At 37.4% G+C, this 26145-nt stretch overlaps 1 protein-coding gene across 2 annotated transcripts in view; it reads right to left on the reverse strand.

Moving 5' to 3' along the window:
- Nucleotides 1-26145, reverse strand: part of ift140 (intraflagellar transport 140 homolog (Chlamydomonas)) — a 75410-nt gene that overhangs the window by 46399 nt on the left and 2866 nt on the right. For both annotated transcript variants that reach the window (XM_056450159.1, XM_056450161.1), the window contains exons 3-18: nucleotides 25338-25562; nucleotides 25135-25256; nucleotides 21694-21836; nucleotides 21448-21623; nucleotides 21276-21367; nucleotides 21096-21202; nucleotides 18594-18733; nucleotides 18064-18267; nucleotides 17002-17074; nucleotides 16793-16884; nucleotides 16565-16692; nucleotides 16368-16485; nucleotides 14336-14457; nucleotides 14112-14250; nucleotides 10537-10668; nucleotides 7716-7924 (exon numbers count right to left, since the gene is read on the reverse strand). In XM_056450159.1, coding sequence (XP_056306134.1) covers nucleotides 7716-7924; nucleotides 10537-10668; nucleotides 14112-14250; nucleotides 14336-14457; nucleotides 16368-16485; nucleotides 16565-16692; nucleotides 16793-16884; nucleotides 17002-17074; nucleotides 18064-18267; nucleotides 18594-18733; nucleotides 21096-21202; nucleotides 21276-21367; nucleotides 21448-21623; nucleotides 21694-21836; nucleotides 25135-25256; nucleotides 25338-25562 — 2222 coding nt within the window. The remainder of the gene's footprint in view (nucleotides 1-7715; nucleotides 7925-10536; nucleotides 10669-14111; nucleotides 14251-14335; nucleotides 14458-16367; nucleotides 16486-16564; nucleotides 16693-16792; nucleotides 16885-17001; nucleotides 17075-18063; nucleotides 18268-18593; nucleotides 18734-21095; nucleotides 21203-21275; nucleotides 21368-21447; nucleotides 21624-21693; nucleotides 21837-25134; nucleotides 25257-25337; nucleotides 25563-26145) is intronic.

Here is a 26145-nt window from a genome sequence, read left to right on the forward strand (position 1 = left end):
CCAATTTCTGTTTAACGGAGAGAAGACTTTTTTTCAACACATTTCTGAACATAATAGTTTTAATAACTCATTTCTAATAACTGATTTATTTTATCTTTGTCATGATGACAGTAAATAATATTTGACTAGATATTTTTCAAGACACTTCTATAAAGCTTAAAGTGACATTTAAAGGCTTAACTAGGTTAATTAGGTTAACTAGGCAGGTTAGGGTAATTAGGCAGGTTACAGTATAATGATGGTTTGTTCTGTAGACTGTCGAAAAAAAATTAGCTTAAAGGGGCTAATAATATTGACCTTAAAATGGTGTTTAAAATATTTAAAACTGCTTTTATTTTAGCCGAAATAAAACAAATAAAGACTTTCTCCAGAAGAAAAAATATTATTAGACATACTGTGAAAATTTCCTTGCAAACAAAAAATTTGGGAAATATTTAAAAAAGAAAAAAATTTCCAAGGGGGGCTAATAATTCTGACTGTATATATATATATATATATATATATATATATATATATATATATATATATATATATATATATATATATATATACACACACACACACACACACACACACACATATATGTGTGTGTGTGTGTGTGTGTGTGTGTTTAGGGATTGTACGTATAAAACATATATATAAATATGTATTTATTAAAAAAAATGTAAGATTTCTATTTATATTCGAAAACATGGAATATTTTATTTTGACCTATTGTCAATTCTGCAAAAAATAGTCTAAATGACAATACTCTTGACATTTGGAAGACATATTTGAAGTTTATAAAATACAACACAAAAGACAATTTATTCAAAACACACACGCACACGCACGCACCCACACACACACACCTATTAATGGCAAACCCAGAGACCACATAATAACTTTAAAGCAGCCTCTTAATTTATTTTCAAAGCTCTACATAAAGCAAACCTGAAGGTGCAGATTCTGTGTTGGTCTGATCATTTGGTACCAAAAGAATTGTAGTGATATCATTCATCTCATTATATTTAATCGGCAAGATGGCAATAGGAAAACTCTGCATAGTAACCATTACTGAGATGATCTAAAAAGGATCATAATTTAAGATAGACTGGAACTATATCAGGTCAGTATACAATAGACTCAACATTTGCTAACCTGTGCCTATGGTACCCATATATGTCTATAATATAGAGCTATATTAAGTATGTTATTAAAACTTCACATTTCACTCTGAGCGGGACTGATAAAATATTAATAAAATTTAAGCCATTCAACTCACAGCATGGCTTTTCTGGGTTTGACTGTGTGTGAGAGAAATCTGTGAGAGTCAAGGACAGTCTGAATGAGAGGAAATGAATGGAGACACACAAACACACACACACACTTCACAGTGATCCCTGATTCCAGACTGACACTGCAATGACGATAACATAATTAATGCTTCAACATTCTACATTCAGACTATCTGTGTGATTAAAGAGTGACTCCAGCCAATAATGAAATGTTGCTGTTGATTTACTCACCCTCAGGCCATTCAGCATCACTCAGAGTTCATTTGTAAAAACATAATTTATGAATATTTATAAAAACTAGGCTCAATGAGGTCTCATTAGTTAATGCATTTACTAACATGAAGTAAGAATAAACAACACTTTTATAGCAATCATTAATTAATGCATTATTAAAATCCAAATTCATGGCTAAAATTAGTAAATGCACTATGAGTTAACAAGAAATAACAATGAACAGCTTTATTGCCATTAACAAAGATGAATACTGTATTAAATGTATTTGACATTGTTAGTTCATGTCATGTAAATACAATAACTACTACAAACTTATTGTAAAGTGTTCCCGAAACGATTACTTGCTTTAAAGAGCCCCTATTATACATGAAATAGGGTCATATTTAGGTTGTAAGGGTCTCCAACAACAGTCTAATATGCATGCAAGGTCAAAAAATACTTTGATGGTCTTATAATCTGCATTTATTTTTACCTAATTATCCCAGCGACTCCCATATGAATCGTTCAGCGATTCATTTGTTCCCAAACCCGTCCTCAGCGCGAAGCTAATCTGCGCTGATTGGACCGATGACAGCCTGCTGCGATTGGTCGACACGGACAAGGCTTCAGCGCGAGACAGAGTGAAATACCCAGCAGATAATCAACAATATAAAAGTAGTCACAGTGCATACACGCTTCATAGTGGATTTTGGCTGCCAGTGGGTGAATGTAAACACAGACGATGGACTAGAAAATACTGACGACTAACTATTTTATCAAGCAAAAAGTCCAAGAACTGGCGAGGAGATCTCCTAGCCCATCACAGTCTAACCTGCTCTTTTCACACACACACACACACACACACACACACACACACACACACACACACACACACACACACACACACACACACACGCGCGCACACACACACGCACGCACGCACGCACACACGCACACACGCACACACACACACACACACAGGGCCGGCGCGTCCATAGAGGCACCTCCCTCACCACCCGGTCCACAGTTATATCCGCGAATATAGGTTTCAAATCTCCCGGGTTTGCGCGCGCAACTAATTGTTTCGTGGCCGCGTCATCACGAAACACCTAATGACTCGTTACCAAGATGACTCGTTTGAAGCACTAAGAGTCGACTCTTTTATAGATGAATCAACAGTTTTAAACACTGTACACTTACAGATTTAAGCCTCAGCTGGACATTTCACTTCACTTAGAGCTGTGTTACACACTACATGGAAGGGCATTTTCAAAAACCCATAATATGGGCTCTTTAACAAATGAACGTTTTATTTCCCTATAAAAAAGCACCCCAGGCGGCTATATTAGGAGCGTCTTGCTAAAAGTCAACTAAAAGTACTGTCAGTGACACTCAATCTAGTAGCAATCGACAGCAAAGTACAATTTCAGAGCTGTTTGCAAATATAAGTTAATATCTTTTAAATTCCTTTTTTTAACAAACACTCACTGCATTTTTAGTAAGAAGCTACAATACAGATTATTGAGCTGAAGCTTGACAACAAAATTAAAGCAATATCTGTCAAAAAATAAATAAATAAATAAACAAAAAAAATAATAACAAAAAAATAAATCACAATTAGATATTTTCCCCAAACTGCACAGCCCTACGGTTGGGGATGTTTTCATCCACTGTGGGGTGAGTTTTTCTTTGCACGCTTACCTTGATATGATCATTCTCATTACCTTGATCTGAGAAAACCAAAATAAGCAGCTCAGCTCTCAGAACATAGTAAGTGTATTTCTGCAAACAATATAATCTGCTGTTTTACTCCATACAACTCCAAGAAACCATTTTGCACAGGCCTATCTAAAGAGTTAACACTGCCAACAGATGATCAACAGTAAAAATGACAAATTGTACCTCCTTCCCAACAGGGAAAACCACCAACAACCAAGAACGCATGAACATATGCTGTCATGGCTTTACAATCAAAGCATGTCATTATAATGGAAGTCAATGGGGCAAAAACAGTCACCAACATAACGAAAGGGTAGTCAATTTGCACAGTACACAAGGGTTAATAAAGACAATAATACAGATTTCATGAAATACGGATTTGGATTGATACTACAATGACCAAATATCCACATTCCAGTGAACTAACCTATAAAAGGTCAAAAGTTAAAGGCCATGTAGACGAATGTGCCCCAGAGCAGCTCTACAGGGATCCGTCACCGTTCTTGAGAATTGTTAAAGATAAGCATCAATAGATCACTCAGCTCCAGCTCTTTTCCTCTCCTCCGCGTTTCATCTGTTGCTAAAACGAACTAAAACAATACAGCAGGAATGTACAGTACACACACACACACCCCGTACAGTGATGGAAATCTGTGTCTTTTACTGTAGTGCTCACATACACACAGGCGTCTTTTGGGAAGCTGCTACACACACACCTACATATAAACATCAGTAACCTTACAAGCACGCAAAGTACAATTACAATTCCCATTATAAACATGAAATGCGCACACACCCTTCCCAAAAAGCCACTTCTGTATATTTCATCCGGACAAGGAGACGGCAGTGTGTGAGTGTGCGTGTGTGTGTTTAGATCACTATATCCTCTTTGGAAATATGACTGGGAACTGCATTTTGTCAAATCAATGACGATGCAAAATACTATGTAAATGCCTGAGTATCTCATTAGTTTTATGATAAGCATCTCTATTTACTGTAATAGATGGTAAACAGCAATCATGCCATCTTGCACGTCGCCCGGAGGATGTTTCACTCACTCACAGCGATGAAGTCAAACAGACTGCGGAATACTTGTGTTTTAAAATCTAAAAAGCTGCCTAGTAAGAGAGTATTATAGACAGCACCACCAGGAACCTTTCAGATGATCAGAATTGCTCATTCAAATTTCCAAGAGTTATTTTAGTGTCACTTTCATGCTATAAAATCAACGTAAATTTAAAATCAAACATTTAACAGTTCCATTTCTGTTTTAATATTTTTTGATCATTCATATTTTTATTATTATTTTTAATCTCCATTTTGCTTTAATTGATGAATTTTTGATTTAACTAGAATCACTTTCCTTTTCATTTACATTTAATTTTTTATCTCTATTTTGCTTTAATTGATGAATTTTTAAAACACTTCCGTTTTCCTTTTCATTTACATTTTAATGTTTTGTCATATAAATTATTATTATTTGTTAGTCTCTATTTTGCTTTAATAAATAAGATTTAAAATTATAGCACTTCAGTTTTGCTTTTCTTTTACTTTTTAATGTTTTGTCATTTGTATTATTTTTTTAGTCTTTATTTTGCTTTAATTAATAAGTTTTAAATTACACCACTTCAGTTTTGTTTTTCATTTACTTTTTAATGTTTTCCCATTTATATTATTATTCTTTAATCTCTATTTTGCTTTAATTAATACGATTTAAATTAGAACCCTTCAGTTTTCCTTTTCATTTACATTTTAATGTTTTCTCATTTATAAGATTATTTTTTAATCGTTGCAACCCAGGCTCATTCTGAGAACGTAGTCCCGTGGACGTTTCTGGAGACCGCGAAATACGTAGCCGGGGGTACGTACGGCTGCATTTAATTTTTTTAAGCGAACGCTGCGGGGCGGTGTGACGCCGTTTCTTTCGGCGCTTGCCGGCCGGCCAGCCGGCCGCTCGCCTCCGTCTGGAGGGCTTTCCCGCTGCAACCAGTTTGTCCGGTTAGCTCTTTGTGTACTCTGGCGGACTCGAGGCGCAGAGAGGGGCTGACCACGACAACGACAACGACCGGGTTCGAGTCCGGGGAAGAGCGGTTCCAGAAATCAGGTAAGAAAACAAAAACAAAATCTAAAAAATGAAGCGAACAAGTTCATCACAGGGTGAGAATGTGGTCAAAATCCGAAAACGTGGTAAAAATTAGACGAGGGCTTTTCTTTTTCTGGACGGCTTTTGTGAATCGTCGTTGGTTGGGTTTAGGGACGGAGGAGGGTGGGTCAGCCGATTGGTCGGTCGCACGGTCAATCATTCTGTCATCCAGGCAGACAGGCGGAAGGTCGTTCGACAGCGGCCTCTAGCGGGTTTACGCGAGAACGGCGCGGGAAAAAGCGCGCACAGCGGCCTCTCGCGGATTCGAGAAAACAAAAACTGCAAAAATACGTACCTCCCTTTAATTTAGAACACTTCAGTTTTCTTTTTCGTTTGAACATTTTGTCATATTTATTATTTACTTTATCTATATTTTGTTTAGTTTAATTGATAAATTCATTCATTCATTCATTTTCCTTCGGCTTAGTCCTTTATTTATCAGGGTTTGCTACAGGGCAATGAACTGCCAACTATTCCAGCATATGTTTTACGCAGTGGATGCCCTTTCAGCCGCGACCCAGTACTGGGTAACACCCATACACTCTCACATTCACACACACACACTCATACACTACAGCCAATTTAGTTTATTCAATTCACCTATAGCGCATGTGTTTGGACTGTGGGGGAAACCGGAGCACCCGGAGGAAACTCACACATGGGGAGAACATGCAAACTGTGAGGTGACAGTGCTAATCACTGAGCCAACGTGCCACCTATTTGATAAATTTAAGATTTAATTTAGAACACATCAGTTTACTTTTAATTTTCAGCTTTAGTAAAATAATACTGTATTTTGTCTTTTACATTTTTGCTAGTTTTAATGTTTTTCATGGGACTTTTGCCAAGTAGACAATGCAAAACACAGGTCGAAATAGAGCCAAAAAATGTGTCCACTTTTGACACCAAGAGATGCTGGTGGAATAACTATTGGAAATGGCAATATGTGTCAGGTGACCACTTGGAACCTAATCACAGAAAACATGTTAATGATGATTGAAATAGGGCCAAAAACACACTACACACTACACACGTGGAAGATACCAGAAAAGCTGTGAGACACAAAACAAAGATGCCTGTCTAATTTAAAGCCCGCATGAACCGGAAGCTGCAACTACTCATTTTTTTCCATTTTGTGACACTGTTCCCAGAGAAACTGAATATTAAATGAGTAAACAGGGGGCGTGGCTTGTTTTGTTCTACTGCACGCTGATTGGATGTAGTAAAGTAGGCATATCATTCAGAAAGTCGGGGAAAATGGTTTTGGTTTTGTTATTACAACCTAACCTCCTCACCATTTCTGTGTGTTGTCAAAACTGACAGGTGGAGGGGGTGTGGTTAAGTATGTTAGCCACGCCCAATACCTCAGACAGACCTAATCTGAGAATTTAACTGAAAACAAACAGGAAGTGCATTTTCAGATTTTAATTTTAGATTACAAAGGGCAAACATATTTGTCTTAATGACATGCACAGATGAACTGTTCACCTCAAAACTAGCAATAGCCGCGTTTCCACTATCGCGCCTAAAGCGAGCGAGCCAGGGCGAGCCAAGGCCAGTCGCGTTTCCATTATCACTTCCGGGGCGTAATCGGGCCAAAGCGGGGCTTCCTTAGGGCCAGCGTCCGGCCTTTTTCGGCCCGCCGAATACCTTGGGCCAAGGAGGGCCAACTGGGGCTTCGGGGCGGGGTTACGTACAAAGGCGGAGTTTTCCTGTCAGGTAAGAGGAGACAAGATGCTTTCTTCCCTTACATTTGTTTTGCTATCGCGCTAGCCTTGCAGCCAAAATCTGTGTTCGAAGTAAATGCCGCCAAACTCGAATGTCCTTATCCAGGGATCGCTGTCTGGCCTTACACCAACAGACCACAAACAGTAAAAAAGCAATTGCTTCGGTGTTCTCCATCTTCCAGCTCTCGTAGTGATGCCAGGTTGTGTTTGTGGTTATAATTTGAGTTTTTTGTTCCCGCTGAAGTGGGCGGGTTGTGTGACGGGTTGTGTGACGTTTGATTTGGGGGGCGTTCTGGGGGCGGTGTTTGCGTGACGCGCTGCGAGCAACTAGCCCGACAGTGGAAACGCGACATGATTTCGGCCTCATTTCTCAACCTCCCGAGCTATTGGCCCGGCCTGGCCCGATAAAAGCCCTGGCTCGCACTGGCCCGATAGTGGAAATGCGGCTAATGTGAGCTGACAAAATCCCTATGGTTAAGTTTTGATTTCATGTGTACCTTAAGACTAACGTGGTTTAAAAATACCCCGAAGCGACTTAAATATTCACCTGTGGTTGTATCTTGATCCAGCTCACATGATAAACACTGATACACCTGGTCAGATGCGAGTGTGTGGGTGTGAGTTTTGTGCTTTTACCTCTTGATGAGTTTGATGGCTTTAAAGGCTTCATCCATGTCTCCTATGGTGAGGAAGAAGCTGAAGTTCAGCATGGCGTCTCGGGTTTGCTTCTCACAGCTCTCCAGCCCAACAAAGTCTCGAAGAGCTCGTCGCACCACCATCTGAGGAGATGAAGAACCCTGGGGCGAGCTGGAGACCACAGACCCCTGATCTCCACTCTCACCCAGCTAAAACCACAGAGATACACTTCGTTAAAACTCAACCCTTAATGATAAACACTTCTACGGAAACACATTCAGAAGAGAAAAGAGAGATGATTCTTCTACAAGGATTCTCCTACAAGGCCACTGGGTGAGTGTGAATGTACTCACTTCAGGGAGAACGACGCCTCCCCTTCGAAATAAGAGCTTTACAGCGACAGGACAGTCAGAAAACCAGGATGAGGAAAAATAAAATGATGCATGCAAGAAATAAGGAGGAAAAAAAAACAGAAGAAGTATGTGAAGTGGTGAGAAAGAGATGCACACAGATCCACAAGGGGTGTTTGATAATGATCTAGTTGATCTAGTTAGGTCTCAGTTGGTTTGGACATTTCATGGATCAAAAAAATATAACAGTAAAAGCTCCAGTGGGTGGTAGAAAGCTTAAAGGGGACCTATTATGCACAAAAATCCCTTTTAGAAGGGGCTTAAACATAGTCGTGTGGCAGTAGTCTATAAATATAACCAGCCTTTAATTGCAAAAATTTATCAATTCTATTTTTTTATAATCACACTTAAAAGCAGTCTACAGCAGGGGTGTCAAACTCATTTTAGCTCAGGGGCCACATGGAGGAAAATCTATTGCCAAGTGGGCTGGAACGGTAAAGTCATCGTATATTTAACTTAAAAAACAATTACTTCAGATTGTTTTCTTTGTTTTCATACAATCAACATAAAACTGGAGGCTGAGGACAATATATCTCATGGGAATTTGTAACTTTTTGATTTAGAAGCTAATTCTTTTTAATTTCGTACAATCTCATTCGTTCAATTTAGTACAATTTGCTTATCCACCAATGACGGTTGGGTTTAGGAGTGTGGTTGGGTGCCACACCTCCTTTTTATATCGTACATTTTCATACGACAAAACTTGTATGAATTAGCCATTAAGCTGACAAAATAAGAAATAGTTCCTCTTGAGAACACCTCAGTGTGGTATGGCAGGGCATAGATGTGGTCTTTCTCTCTGAGAAAGCGTCACACTGATGTTGAGTCAGGCTTCTGGATTAAATGCAATTAACAGTTTGCAATTACACAATTGGAAGTTCAAAATTGCAGCTCATTTTTATACTTTACAGAATCATCTCGCGGGCCAGATTAAACCCATTTGTTGGCCTCATTCGGCCTGCGGGCCGTACGTTTGACACCCCTGCTCTTCACAAACCCTTTGATTGACATCAATCATTGACATTGATTGATGTTCGTGTCATCAGAGGGAGAAAGCCCCACCCATTAATGACAATCTCTCCCTCATTAGCATAGGATGTTAGTCTTGCTTTTGAATTTGCCACTATGCTGACACATAGGCACTGTAGGCACATCATGTAAAAAATGCATAATAGGTTCCCTTTAATGAGTGGTTCATTGAACTGTTCATTTAAACGATTTGTTAAAAAAAGTGCTGCACATTGGTGGAGGTTTCTTTTTTTCTTTTCTTTTAAACCTTTATTTTTACCAGAAAAAGCTCTTGAGATTTGTAATCTCTTTTTCAAGAGTGTCCTGGATAAACAAACAATACACATTGTAGACAACATATTAAAATAAATCAATAAAAAATACAATGAAATTAATACACGAAATATTTGTACCACCAAAACATATCCATGCTCCAAATAAAATATGTAGTAAGGTTATAAATTAGAGAAGATTTGCTCTTCAGTGGATCAGTGCCTTCAGCAATGTCATTTTCGATGACTTTGGTGAGGGGTCTTATTAATAAATTTAAATTTCCACACAAAAGTTGTGATGTATACTTGATGGCACACCATGGCCAGCTATAAATAAACTGTAACTAAACATATTCAACTTAAATTCTGCCTTAATTTAACCCTTTTAAATAATCATATAAGCTAGGGGTTGCCTAACTTTTCAGCCTGCGATCCCCAAAATAACAATGCCAGTGACTCGTGACCCCCAAATTCCCTAAATTTATTTGTAATGTATTTGATTGCCATAAAGGTGTCAGAAAGCTTAACATGGTGCTATAAAATCAATCTGCTGCAGCTGACGCTATTGCTGTGTTGTTACTCTAACGTAAACAAACCAATCCTAGGAAACAAATTATTGAAAGGCTGATGCTTTTTTATTTGCATGTTGTTGTTTTTTATGTAACTATTAAATATTTTTATTTTCTGTGAGTTATGAATATGTCAATTATAGTTTAACCAAATGTATTTGACTTTTAGAAATCACCAAGCGATCCCCTGACATTGTCTCGCGACCCCTTCTTTGGGAACCACTGATATAAGACATAATCATTAATAAACAAATTTTTAAAAATCTGCCGTATGTTTAGGAAAGTTTCTACACAAAGTTTTATAAGTAACATCTCTGAACTTAACTAAACTAAACATTAGTTAACAGTGACATTTATAATCAAGCTGAACTGTAACGGTTTCAGTTTACTAGAACTACACCAGCATTCCACACTACTCTCATGCCTGCATAAACTGCAGGAATGTTCAACAATGTGAAATACTTTGACACGATCTGCATTGTAAAAAGGCTCTATTAAAATAAAGATGAATATCAAACACCCCTTCGCTCATAAAGCAACAGCTTTTGTGTGTGTTTTGTACCTTGCAGATATAATAGTAGTATGGTGTATCCAGAGCCAGCAGACCGAGCAGTGCTGCAGGTTTAGGCTGTGAGTCCTGCAGGAGGAGACCGTGTTCCTGCGTCACAAAGAACGTCACCACCATCACATCCTCCTGCCAAGAAAAACAAAAACACTTTAAATATACACTTCAAGTTTTTTACAGATTCAGGTCTGTTTTGAGAGACGAGATAATAAATATAACACATTTCTTTTATGAGGCGCTTTTCTCAGTTGCCAAAGGGCTCCAAACAAGATAAAATTAGATAATAAAAAACGATACATAATAAAAGATAACAACAATATAGACCAAGTTTAAAACATGAACTAATAACATTTTCATAATGAGCAATTTTGAAGAGTTGGGTTTCAACAGTTTCTTGAGTATGTGGGAGATCTTGGAACATGGAATAGAAGTGCATCCCATAGTCTCTTAGCGGCACAAGAGAAAGCTCTCTGTCCCCAGATATAATAACCTTTATTTAACCAGGTAAGTCAATTGAGAACGAGTTCTCATTTACAATGACGGCCTGGCCTAGAGGCAACATAAAAAGCTGAAGGACACAATACAACAACAATTTCACAGATGCAGATAATAACATGCGAAACCAAGCAAAAACTAAAAACAAGCAGTGACCTACTATTAACTGGATTGAATTTTTAAAGGATGATAGCGGGATAAGTGTTGAGCTTTAAGGTCTGCTGAGAATGATTCCAAGCATCAGCAGCAGAAAGCGACCAAATGAAGTGCGAACTTTAGGTGTACAAAGGTTAATAAAACTACTAGAGTGCAGATTTCGACATGTTTTAATGTTAAAAACTGACCATAAATATAGTGGAGTTTTCCCATTACGAGTTTTATAAATGAACACAAACCAATGAATTTGTCAACGTGATTGATGAGAAGGCCAATTCAATAAGGAATACAGTTGACAGTGATGAGCATTAAATGGCGCACCAGTAACAAAACGAAGTGCTGCATTGTAAATAACATCCAGCTTGTGAAGGACAGTTTTTGAAGCTGATCTGTAAATCAAATCCCCATTATACCCCATTATATGGTAACTCTGTTAATTTGACCAAATACTGCTTTAAAGAGTGCATAAAAGAAGATTTGTTTCTGTAAAGAAAACCAATACAGGCTTTAACCTTTTTGAGCAATTCATTTGCGAGTTTCAAATGACAGTTTACCATCTAACCAGACTCCAAGATATCTGCAGCAGTCAACATAATCAATCTCAGTACTGTCCAATGAGGACATTTTAGAAGAAAACTCCAACTAGTACAATTTAAACTTAAAGTAAAACTAATAGGGCGACGCAGTGGCGCAATAGGTAGTGCTGTTGCCTCACAGCAAGAAGGTTGCTGGTTCGGCTGGGTCAGTTGGCGTTTCTGTGGAGTTTGCATGTTCTCCTTGCGTCCGCGTGGATTTCCTCCGGGTGCTCCAGTTTCCCCGTCAGTCCAAAGACATGTGGTACAGGTGAATTGGGTAGGCTAAATTGTCCGTAGTGTATGAGTGTGAATGAGTGTGTATGGATGTTTCCCAGGGATGGGTTGCGGCTGGAAGGGCATCCGCTGTGTAAAACATGTGCTGGATAAGTTGGCAGTTCATTCCACTGTGGCGACCCCGGATTAATAAAAGGGACTAAGCCGAAAAGAAAATGAATGAATGAATAAAACTAATAAACAAACTAATATAATTAATACTGGCGGCACAGTGGCACAGTAGATAGTGCTGTCACCTCACAGCACGAAGGTTGCTGGTTCGAGCCTCGAGGTGTTTCTGTGTGGAGTTTGCATGTTCTTCCCGCATTCGCATGGGTTTCCTCCGGGTGCTCCGGTTTCCCCCACAGTCCAAAGACATGCGGTACAGGTGAATTAGGTAAGCTAAATTGTCCGTAGTGTATGAGTGTGAAAGAGTGTGTATGGATGTTTCCCAGAGATGGGTTGCAGCTGGAAGAGTAAAACATGTGTAAAACATTTGCTGGATAAGTTGGTGGTTCATTCCGATGTGGCAACCCCGGATTAATAAAGGGACTAAGCCGAAAAAGAAAATGAATGAATGAATAAATTATATAATTAATACAAAAATTTTGTACTTTTTAAACTTGGTGGGGAAACCAAACCATCGAGACTACAGTTAAAGCCAAAATTATTATTATTTATTAATTAAAATGTTGCCCAAGTGCTGTTTAATGGAGACAACATTTTCTCAACACATTTTTAAACATAATAGTTATGGTAGTAAACTAAACTAGTTTATAAAAACTCATTTCTTTTGTGATGATTCAGTACATCATATTTTACTAGCTATATTTCAAGATACTAGTGTTCAGCGTAAAGTGACATTTAAAGGCTTAACTAGGTTAATTAGCTTAAGAAGGCCAATTAGGCAAGTCATAGGACTACAGTGTTTTGACCTGCAGCCGATCGAATAGGGGGCTAATTCTTAAAAATTGACCTTAAAAATTGTTTACATTTTTTTTTTAAACTTGAACAATTGAAAGATATTTTAAAGATGGTCCACCCCTCCTCTATATGCACCAGACATGACCTAATGCAATGTAAGGTGCTCCACAGAGCTTAACCAATGCCAAACTAGCAAAAAATGTTCCTGATAGAAGTGATGCCTGTCATCGCTGTAAGCAGTCTCCTGCTAACCATCTACATATGTTCTTGAGTTACCCTCAATTGACAAATTTCTGGTCCAGTGTTTTAAACACACTTAATGAAGCTATTAACATAAATCTAGACCCTAACCCCTTGACAGCCCTTTTTGGTATTTCAGAGAGAGTTGACTTGACTGTTGCGTCTCGCCAGGTTATTGCTTTTTCTATTCTTTTAGCTAGACGAGCCATTCTTATCAAATGGAAATAGGCGATTCCTCTATTACATGACATGAGTTTACTTGCAGGATCTCTCACATCTTTTTACAAGACCTGGAATCCTGTTTTAGACTATATCAAAGGCTTACCCTGTTCAGTTGATATCAGTTCTAATACAAAGTAAATCATTTGAAAGCGGATTTTTTTTTTTACTTAAATTTTTGTACATTTGGTCAATTATAATTTTAAAAAATTGTTTTATTATTATTATTTTTTGTCTCTCAGAGGATATGTTTGTTTATAATTCATGAATTCTATTTATTTTATTTTGAGGGGATAGTGGGAAAATAAGACTATAATTTTTCCTGTGTTGTATTGTATCCTACTACGTATGGTCTTGTTGAAAACCAATAAAAAATTAAATTAAATAAATAAAAAAATAAAAAAAAAAAAAGTAAAAAAAACTGTTTTAATTCTATATAAAATAAAAGAAGACTAATAAGACTTTCTCCAGAAGAAAAAAACATTATAGGAAATACTGTAAAATTTTCTTGCTCTGTTAAACATCATTTGGGAAATATTTTTAAAAGAATAACCATCAACTGTATAAGCAAACACATTTACATTTTAAGTGATTTTTAAACATTTACCATATCCTGCATTTTTGGGGCTGAATACAAGTATATATTAAGCAAAGAAATAAAGCTTGAGTTCATTTAATGTGGTGTTTAACCTTCTCTGATTGTCTTTGCCTGCTGTCGTGGAGGTCAGAGTTAACAGACACTGTTTCACACACAAACAGACGAGGCTCGTTCTCATCCCAGAACTGAGAAACAGGGCATCGAGCGGCCAGCTCCTCTTCAAAGCGACTTCTGCAATTCAAAAAACATTTTCCACAATGAAATTTAGCTTGTTTTTGTGTGTCTGCATTATTTCTGTTATTGTAAATTCACACACCTCTGACTGTCCTCAGACTGTTCAGGGCTGCTCTCTGGCCTCCCAGTGAAGAAGTCAAAGTAAGACAACGTGTCCAGCTCGATGTCATAGAAATATACCTTGTTATCCGGCCGCCCGTTTATCTAAAATGCACAAAATACAATTTTGACTAAACCTGCACTTCATCTCCAGAGCTGCTCTGACAGTCACTTCGCCAATATTTAACTATTTTATGTACGTATAATAATATTAATCACATTTGACTGTACAATAATAATAGATTTCTTTTATTTGCACTTTTATTTTCACAATTTTTCATGAAGATGCTTTTATAAAATGATGTACAGTATATAGTCAAATGTGATTATCAAAGCAATCATAATAACAATAAAACAAATAAAATGGTTCTTTTTTAATATTTTAATTTGTATTTTTTTTTATCTTTATTTTTTATTACCATAATTCTCTTTGCATTCCTATACTTATTTCATGCATGTAATATGTAGTAAACGCACTAGTTAAAAAAACAAATATAATTATTTATTTTTTAAGCAATACTGATATAAATTTTCTCATGTGGACATTTTAAGAAGAATTCATTAAAATAACGATTTGTTTATGGTAAAAACCACATTTATTTCTTTTTGTTTTATATTTATATTTTTATATGACGAAATCCTTGTCATCCATCCAAGTTTTAGGAGCAACAAATAGTAACTTGACTTCCAGTTGATCAATTGGTATCAGAAGTGGCTTATATAAAAGGCAAAGGCCTCTAGATTATGCCTATTTGACCAAAATAAAATATGATCATGCCTTGATTTTTAATTCTTTAATTAGGACAGTAAGTTCTGACTTTGCTTAGACAAAAGTCTTGTCACAGAACAGAAATAATGTCCAGTATAGAATATAAAGTCATGCTGCAGTGGAAACAGAATGAATATTGTGTCTGACTCCATCATGAGCTTGGAGGACTGCATCCATACATCTCTGCAATGACTCAAATCACTGATTAATAAAGTCATCTGGAATGGCAAAGAAAGCGTTCTTGCAAGACTACCAGAGTTCATCAAGAGTCTTTGGATTCATCTTCAATGCCTCCTCCTTCATCTTACCCCAGACATGCTTAATAATGTTCATGTCTGGTGACTGGGCTGGCCAACCCTGGAGCACCTTGACCTTCTTTGCTTTCACGAACTATGATGTGAAGGCTGAAGAATGAGAAGGAGCGCTATCCTGCTGAATTTGCCCTCTCCTGTGGTTTGTAATGTAATGGGCAGCACAAATGTCTTCATACCTCAGGCTGTTGATGTTGATCATACACTCTGCAGATCTCTCGCACACCCCCATACTGAATGTAGCCCCAAATCATGATTTTTCCTTCACCAAACTTGACTGATTTCTGTGAGAATCTAGGCTCCATGCTGGTTCCAGTAGGTCTTCTGCAGTATTTGTGATGATTGGGATGCAGTTCAACAGATGATTCTGGGAAAAATCTACCTTCTGCCACTTTTCCAAATCAACAACTAGAAGTCAAATTATGTGTTGCTCTTACAACTGGGATCGACGACAAGACTTTTGTCAGGTAGTGTATGCTGAATACGGTTCAATTTGAAGGATTTGTTCTGCTGTGAGGTAATACAAAATTTAATATTTTTAATTTTGGTCAGCAGCTTATTTAATATATATATATATATATATATATATATATATATATATATATATATATATATAAACATAAACCAGTGCTTATATTTGTTTTTTCCAGTAATGTTTTTTTTTAAATGGCACAACTTTTAAAAGAATGTTTCAAAAGACAGTGTACAAAAACTGCCTCAGTAATATTTTTGTTATGCCTTTTAATATTATTTTTCTATTTATTTTAATCACAAACCCAAATTTTGTCTAAAAAAACCTGACACTTTTTATTATTTGGTCAAGTCATAATTTATATTAACATGACCATTTAATTAGACCTGAAGATTTTCTTTAATAAACGACCTTTGTGAAAAACTGCATGAAAACCTCAAGCAATAATATTTTTCTTTCGCACCTGTGTAATAAGGACGCTCATCTGGCTTCCGCTGGCGTTGCATTTGACTGATCTCAGAGCACCCAGGTCAGAAATCAGCTCCGAGAGGTTCTTTGTGACACCCAGGGGTTTGGCCTCCCTGTGACCACAAACGAACACATTACACACACATATTCATTTACACATGTTTGTGTTGAACAGTGTGAGTGTGTGTTTACCTGCGAGTGAGGTCAAAGACTCTGACGTGACACGTATCTGTTCCCACAGCCAGGTAAGATCCACACACACTCAGCAGAGTCGGGTTTCCTTCCGCTTCAGAAAACACCAACAACTGTTTCACGGTGCCCTGCACATTCACACACACGCAAACAGTCACTGTGTGACTTCCATTAGAGTCTGGATGTGTATCTTCAGATTTATAGTTCAGTGTGTGTGTCTGTGTATACCTGTGGTGTGCGGATCTGGACGCGGTTTGGTTCTACAGTATAAATGTTTTCTTCATGCACCGCAAGAGCAGGAGACTCACACTGGAATGAGCCTGATGATAAAAACAACAGAATCAACAGAAAAATAAAATAAGACTGAAATGTAAGTTGGTTTAGATTTAGTGTGGTCCTGTTGTATCATTATTCTGTTTTTTTGGAGATTATGATACCTGTGCTGTGTAACGTTTGTCCTGATGGCTCATAAACAGTGATCATTTTCCCATTCCACACCGCTACCATATTCTATCCAAACAGAACAAATTAAACCATTTTTTAAGCAAAGCAAGAACAATTTAAAAACATAATCGCAAATAAAAAAAATGACTGAATAAACAAATAGATTGACATATTATCAGATTGTGTGTGCATCTATATCTTTTATTATATACTTTTTCAAATATAAATATAGATATTTATGTAAGCATATTTAGCTTATTATTCTCAGTTATTAAATTAGTAAACTATTATATATATATATATATATATATATATATATATATATATATATATATATATATATATATATACTTGCATTATTAAGTTAACTGAGAATAATAAGCTATATATACATACCTTATTAAAATAACTGAGAATAACAAGTTATATATATACATGCGTTATTAAATTAGCTGAGAATAATAAGCTATATATACATGCCTTATTAAAATAACTGAGAATATTAAGCTATATATACATGCTTTATTAAAATAACTGAGAATAATAAGCTATATATACATGCTTTATTAAAATAACTGAGAATAATAAGTTATATATACACATGAGTTATTAAATTAGCTGAGAATAATACGCTATATATACATGCCTTATTAAAATAACTGAGAATATTAAGCTATATATACATGCTTTATTAAAATAACTGAGAATAATAAGTTATATATACATGCTGTATTAAAATAACTGAGAATAATAAACTATATATACATGCTTTATTAAAATAACTGAGAATAATAAGTTATATATACACATGAGTTATTAAATTAGCTGAGAATAATAAGCTATATATGCATCATAAATGTCTATATCTGTATATCTATATTTAAAAAATGATGAAATATCTCTAATTTCATCATATCATATGAACAATAATGCTGCCCTGTACGTTTCTGCTAAAATCATTACAGTATATTTGCAGTATATTTGCAGAAGGAGTTAAAACAACAACAACAACAAAAATTATGCTTTGTAACTGTGTCGCATGAAGCGTGTCTTGCCTTGGTGAGCTGCACGGCTCTGATGTGTGTGTCTGTGTTGAAGGTAATGTGTGTGTTGCTGGTGAAGTTGGCCAGGCTGAGCTGTGTTGGTGTGAGCTGCACTGCTGCCATCTGTTGGCTGTAATGAGAACACATCACATGCTCCGACAGGATCACCACACTACTGCTGCTGCACACGGCTAACAGATGAGAGCTGGAACCCCACTGCAGACACACAAAAACACACATCAACAAACCAAGTGACAAATCAACTTAATCATCTGCACTAACTGACAGTATGAAATGCTTGAAGATTGAAATATTCTTTCCTGAACAAATCCTCATTCTTACAGAGACCTCAAACATGCTGCAAGTTAAGAAACTATATAAATATATATTAAGAAACCACATGTGCAAGCAAATTCTCACAACACATGCAAATACAGAAACCCCCTGCAAACTGATGAAGATGTTTTCTCAATTTTTTATTTGCACGTTTTCTTAACTTGCATTGTGTTTGAGCTATCTCGGCCACCGTAGATTCTTCTCACCTGTAGCTGTGAGACGTTTCCTTCCACTTCCGCTGGTGTCTGGAGTTTCCACTGTGTTTTGGAGTCTCCTTTCTGATCGCTCACCGTCAGCATGTGCCACAGAGCAACTCGACCCCTGCTGGTGCCTGCAGCAAGAACTTCTGCAAATCAAAACACAAAACACATACCGATGAGTTCTGAACTAAAACACACATATATTGCACAGGGCCTACTGTTTACGAACGCGAGTCATTGAATCAGTGTTGGGTAATTTCAACAATACAAGAAGTCCTGAAAAGATTTAGCACAATTAGCACAGGCTGTGTTGCAATCATATACTATTCATTCATTCACTTTCCTTCGGCTTAGTTTCTGATTTATCAGAGGCTGCCACAGTGGAATGAACCGTCAACTATTACAGCATATGTTTTACACAGCGGATGCCCTTCCAGCCACAACCCAGTATGTGGAAACACCCATACACTCTCACATTCACACACACGCTCAAACACTACGGCTAATTTAGTTAATCCAACTCACCTATAGACAATGGGGGTTACAATGAGGAAACCCACGCCAACACGGGGAGAACGTGCAAACACCACACAGAAACGCCAACTGGCCCAGCCGGGACTGAAAAAAGTGACCTTCTTGCTGCAAGGTGACAGTGCTAACGACTGAGCCACCCCCAATCATACATCATTTTACAAAAGCAGCTCTTATCATGGGCTTCACAGTGGCGCAATGGGTAGCACAATCGCCTCACAGCAAGAAGGTCGCTGATTCGAGCCTCGACTGGGTCAGTTGGCATTTCTGTGTGGAGGTTGCATGTTCTCCCCGTACTCGCATGTGCTTCCTCCGGGTGAGTCCAAAGTCCAAAGACATGCGGTTCAGGTGAATTGGGTAAGCTAAACCTTCCGTAGTGTATGTGTTTGAAAGAGAGTTTCCCAGAGATGGGTTGCAGCTGAAAGGTCATCTGCTGAGTAAAACAAATGCTGGATAAGTTGGCGGTTCATTCCGCTGTGGCGACCCCTGATTAATAAAGGGATTAATCCGAAAAGAAAATAAATGATTGGATGAACTCTTGTCATCAGTGTTTTAAGTTGCATTTGTTTACATAAGTTAATGCGCTGTAAACTAACATAATAAAGCAATGAACAATTGAATTTGTATCAATAAACATTAGCAATGTTTAATCAATGCAGTAAAAATAAAGTGTTCATGATTAGTTAGTTTCAATGAATGATTTAATGACAAGTGAGACCTAACTATTTTCAATTCAATTCAATTCACCTTTATTTGTATAGCGCTTTTACAATGTAGATTGTGTCAAAGCAGCTTCACATAAAAGGTCACAGTAAATTGGAACAGTGTAGTTCTAACTGCAAAGTGTTACTTGGCCCTTATGTATATAAATCACACTTACATTTGACAGATTTTTGTATAAGAAGTACAAAGTTAGGTTTGCACTCTAAAAAAAGTAATAAGAAATTAAGTTTCAAAATAGGGTGGCACGGTGGCTCAGTGGTTAGCACTATTGCCTCAAAGCAAGAAGGTCGTTGGTTCGAGTCCCGGCTGGGCCAGTTGGCATTTCGTCACCTTGGAATTATAAGGTTCTATCTGCGTTCTGAACGATTTTGGGATATTGAGCTTCAAAGTTTTTCCCTTCCACAGCAAAGAGTATGCGTGAAACATTTGTTTTGTAAATACAAAATGTTAACAACATAAGAATATGTGAATAACTAAATTTTGACAAAAATGTCAGATAGAACCTTATAATTCTAAGGTGACGATTTCTGTGTGGAGTTTGCATGATCTCCCGGTGTTTGTGTGAGTTTCCTCCGGGTGCTCCGGTTTCCCTCACAGTTCAAACACATGCACTATAGGTGAATTGAATAAGGTAAATTGGCCGTAGTGTATGAGTGTGTGTGTGAATGTGAGTGTGTATGGGGGTTTCCCAGTACTGGGTTGCAGCTGGAAAGACATCTGCTGCGTAAAACATATGCTGGATTGTTGGCGGTTCATTCCGCTGTGGCAACCCCCGAAGGAAAATGCTTCAAAATGATTTGATTTGAAACAGACTACACCAATATTTAAATGATGTATTTCATTAATACGTGCATTGCTTTGTGAATCAAACCGATGACATTGGCTTTGCTAGTACTATCAACGACTACCAGTTTAAAAGGAATTATTATTCTACTACACATGAAACTACTATAATAGATTTAGTACAGAGTTTGCATATTCTCCCTGTGTTTCTTGTGTGTTTCCTCCGGGTGCTACGTTTTTCCCCCACTGTCCAAACACATGCGCTATAGCTGAATTGAATAAACTAAATTGGCTGTAATATATGTGTGTGAATGAGTGTGTATGGACGTTTCCCAGTACTGGGTTGCAGATTGGAGGGCATCCGGTGTGTAAAACATATTCTGGATAGGTCTTTAAAAACAAAAAACAAATATAAAACACATTTAAACTAATAGTAGTTTAAATCTGTGCAAACTGGTGTGCAAGTCTTACGTTTAGAAGTGCAAAAAGACACACAGTTGAGCAGTTCTCCTTTCTCAAAGCCCAGAGATTCATCCAGTGATAGAGCGTAATGATCATCCAACTCCACATCCCACAACCTACACACACACAGACACCAGCATCAGAACACAAACTACTATTATATGCGCAGTAAAACTAGTAGACTAAGACCTGATGTGTAGTTCTCCTGATGCTGTGATGAGCAAACCGCTTTCTGTCCACACAACGTCTGCATTCTGCCCTCCTCTGCCACTCAGCTTCACCTGCACACACATATTTAGAAGTCTGATTGGTTGCTTTTAAAGAGCCCTGACATGCAAGATGTTTTCTGATTGGCTGTTACCTTACTGATCTCCTGAGCGAAGCCTTCTGGTCCGAGACTGAACTGTGAAAGCTGCAGTGAGTCTGTAACCACAGCGAGAGCGGATCTTCTTTTGGAGTACCACATCTTCTGTATGGCGCTCTCAACCGACAGCAAAGGCACACTCTTCACCTGCTCATCCACACTGTACACACTCCCTAAAACACACACATGCACAGTATGAAAAAACCCCGAGCTACTGAAGCTCGTCAGTAAACTGTCTCTCACCATCTGCTGTGCTGATGTAAAAGGCCAGTCCTTCCTGTGATCCTAGAGCAAAGCCTGCTCCTTTAGTGCTCTTCTTCCAGTTAAACATGTCCAGAGCATTTTCATCTCCGCTAACAGCAGCACGCGCCAGCATCGCTACATCCCTACAGACATAAGAAACACACAGGGAGAGGCTTAGGACAGATTTCCTAATAAAGCAACTAAGAAAAAGAAGCGCACATACAGTGTAGTAACCTTGAGGAATGTAGACTGTAGCATAGTTTAACTTTCACCAAGCCAAGTTCCTTAGATCAAACGTCAAATTAAATTAATTAAATATTACTGCAATTCTAAATAATTGTTTTTGATTATATTTTAAAAGTGACATTTATTTGTGTGGGCAGCACGGTGGCTCAGTGGTTAGCACTGTCGCCTCACAGCAACAAGGTTACTGGTTCCCGACTGGGTGAGTTAGCATTTCTGTTTGGAGTTTGCATGTTCTCCCTGTGCTTGCGCAGGTTTCCTACGGCTGCTCTGGTTTACCCCACAGTCCCCTCAAATACATCCGCTATAGGTGAACTGGGTAAAACAAAATTGCCTGTAGTGTGTGTGTGTGTGGGGGGGGGTGTTTCCCAGTACTGGGTTGCGGCTGGAAGGGCATCCGCTGCGTAAAACATGATGGAATGGTTGGCGGTTCATTCCGCTGTGGCGACCCCTGATAAATCACAGACTGAGTCGAAGGAAAATGAATGAGTGAATGATTTATTTGTGTGACACAATGCTGAATTTTCAACTTCATTACCCCAGTGTCACATGATTTTAAAATGAGTACTTCTTCCAGAAATTATTTACTTTATGAAGATTATGTTTAGGTGTGAAATGAATTAGTATGTTGGTCAACACTTGTGTTGTACTTTACTAAAACCCAACAGAGGATTTACAGAATAATGACTTGAAATTATCTTTAAAGTAAAAGCTTTAACTTGACATTATTGCAAAAAGCCTCTTTTTTGCAATAATTTTGCAAAAAGACTGCCGCTCTGCACAAGACGTTTGGCCAGGGGAGAAATTAAAATGGTCGTGCCCAACTGAGCCTAGTTTCTCTCAAGGTTTTTTTTCTTCACTTTCGCCATTAGTGAAGTTTTTTTTCCCTCTCCGCTGTCGCCACTGGCTTGCATGTTTCGGGATCTATAGAGCTGTGCATCGTTGGATTTACTCTTCAGTGTTTGGACTCTCAGTAGTGAATATTGAACCACACTGAACTGAGCTCAACTGAACTGAACTTAAACACTACAAACTGAACTACACTGTTCCTATTTACTGTGACCTTTTATGTGAAGCTGCTTTGACACAATCTACATTGTATAAGCGCTATACAAATAAAGGTGAATTGAAATTGAAAGGTGAATCTTTTTAAGAGTCATGTCATTTGTGTGTACAAATAAGTAGACTTTTTTTTAAAATTCAAATTAATTCAATTAAAGATGGATTTTAACGATATGAACTAAAGTACAATAAAAGTGCACATTTAAAACAACCAAGCACACTTATTTTTCTAAAGGAAAAAAAAGACAAAGTTCACATTTATGACTGAAATGCAAATCTACTGTTATTCCAGAGTTTGGTTCATAATACAGTGGTTTTTAAAGGGGTAGTTTCCCAAAAAATAAAAACTGTTTTCATTTTCTCATCCTCCTTTTGTTTTAAACCTGTATAAGTCTTTTTTGTTCAATAGAAAAAAGAAGATATTTTGAAAAATGTTTGAAACCCGTAACCATCGTCTTCCACAGTATTTATTTTTCCTACTATGGATGTCAGTGGTCACAGGTTTCTAACATTTTTTAGAATATCATCTTTTGTGTTCAACAGACGAAAGAAACTAATTTCAGAACCACTTGAGCAGGGGTGTCCAAACTCGATCCTGGAGGGCCGGTGTCCTGTAGAGTTTAGCTCCAACCTTATTTAAACACACCTGAACCATCAAACTCTAACTAGATATACTAGAAACATCCTCGCGGGTGTGTTGAAGCTAAACTCAGCAGGACACCGGCCCTCCAGGACAGAGTTTGTACACCCCTGCACTTCAGGATGAGTGAATGTTGAGTAAATGTACATTTTTGGGTGAACTATCCATTAGTCAATTTCTCAACGGAAAACTTATCAAAAACGAAAGGGAATAATATTTTTAGCACATAAACATATTGTAAAAATCAATTCAAGTTTATTTGTAGAGCGCTTTTCACAATAATTACTGTTACAAAGCAGGTTTACAAAAGGTGCACATTACTGCATTACAATCAAAATCAGCAGTTGTGTATAGGGGGACATTACATATAAACTAGGGGTGTAACGGATCACAGTTGATCTATACGGATCACAACCCACAGTTGGGAACGCACTTGACCTGCGGATTATTAACTTTTTTGAATATGTAGGTTAATCCTACGTTTTTAACAATTGCAGAGAGATCGCCTCCCGCGTCATTCAAATCACACGTGTGAAAGCATTTTGGCTTCCCTGTTAAATAGAATGATGATGATGCTTTATTAGGTTATTAATTAAAGGTGTTTTCTGTCACTGCTCATTTAGCCTGCATTAATGCATTCAGTGTAAAGCTGCACAATTAAACATTAAAAAAGATTCTCAATTCAAACCCATACAACATGAATGACAATGATTTGCATATGTTTACTAATACTAAGCGCTTCATTCAGATCTGTTTGATCGAGAGAGATTCAGTTTACACATTTTCATTTAGTTACAAACAATTGAATAACACAGAAGTACTGGAATAACAGTTTATAGTTCAGATATAAACACTGATGATGTTTATGGTAAAGATTAAAATCACCGATTAATGGAACTTGATGCTAGTGTTGTAGCAATTACATTGTGTAACCAATGGGTGGCGACAAACAACCAACAAAATTATGTCACTGAACAGGTTTTCCAAAATGATCCACCTATAATGAAACAAAGTTTTATGTGTGAATTGTTGAATAATTAATTGAAAATAAATATGATCTTTTGTACAAAATGTTAAGATTTCTATATTTAGCATTATCAGCAAGAGTAGCAAAGATAATTTTTCGTATTGAATATTTTCCTGTTTTTCAGCTGGTTCTTTCTTGATTTTTATCTTTAATAAAATTGCAGGTTCTAAGTTATGTTTATTAAAACCAATGTTTTTGCAGTAATATTTTTGTGTAAATGGAAAGCAAATGACATTTGGGTCCTGAAATGAAAAACGGTCCGATTCGTGACTCAAAAACTGTAGTGTGAGCTGATTTGTGATCCGTTACACCACTAACATAAACTGAGTTAACCTGCAGTTATATAGTGTCCTTCTAAAAAACATGTTGATGCTAAAAAACATCCTCTGTAGCTCGGCTAAAACATTTACTAACACAAAACTGCTCAGGAACCATCATGGCATTGATGCGACAGATAAATGAGACTCACTCAGCAGGCGGTGGAGGTCTGAAGATGCAGCAGGTCAGCGGTCTACTGTAGTCATGTTTATTCAGAGGAGATCCCTGCAGTTTCCCTCGAGCGTCCACCTTCCACACCGCCATCACACCAGCCTGCAGAACACAGAAATTCACACTCAGCGCATGACAACTTCAAACACAATCATTCAACGTGTGATATGGAGAAACAGTGACCTGATCTCCCGTGATCAGTCTGCTGCCGTTACTGCTCCACTCCAGCACTGTGATGCAGGCGGTGTGTGTGCTGTTGGGCAGGGGTGTGTGTTCTCCAGACGGGTGTGAGAGGAGGATGGTCTCGCCAGTCTCCCACCCCACCGCTAGCAGGGGTTTAGTCGGGTGCCACCGCAGAAGCGAGGGGCTGAATCCACGTTCCACATGACACAGCTCAACATGTTCACCCTAAAAACACACAAATAAACATTAGAGAGAACAGTAAAAGAATATGACCTACAGTGGCAATCAGAATTATTAAACCCCCTGAATTATTAGCCCCCCTATTTATTTTTTTCTGTTTAACGAAAAAAATACTTTTTCCAACACATTTCTAAACATAATAGTTTTAATAACTGATTTATTTTATCTTTGCCATGACAGCACATAATATTTAAGTAGATATTTTTCAAGACACTATACAGCTTAAAGTGACTTTTAAAGGCTTAACTAGGTTAATTAGGTTAACTAGGCAGGTTAGGGTAATTAGGCAAGTTATTGTATAAAGATGGTTTGTTCTGTAGATTATCAGAAAAAAATATAGTGTAAAGGGGCTAATAATTTTGACCTTAAAATGGTTTAAAAAAAATTTAAAACTGCTTTTATTCTAGCCGAAATAAAACAAATAAGACTTTCTCCAGAAGAAAAAATATTATAGGAAATACTGTAAAAATTTCCTTGCTCTGTTAAACATCCTTTGGGGAATATTAAAGAAGAAAAAAAATTCAACGGGGGTTTAATAATTCTGATTTCAACTATATATAATAAAAGA

This window comes from Danio aesculapii, chromosome 24 (genome assembly GCF_903798145.1).
Source record: "Danio aesculapii chromosome 24, fDanAes4.1, whole genome shotgun sequence".
In the NCBI taxonomy this organism is placed as follows: Eukaryota; Metazoa; Chordata; class Actinopteri; order Cypriniformes; family Danionidae; genus Danio; species Danio aesculapii.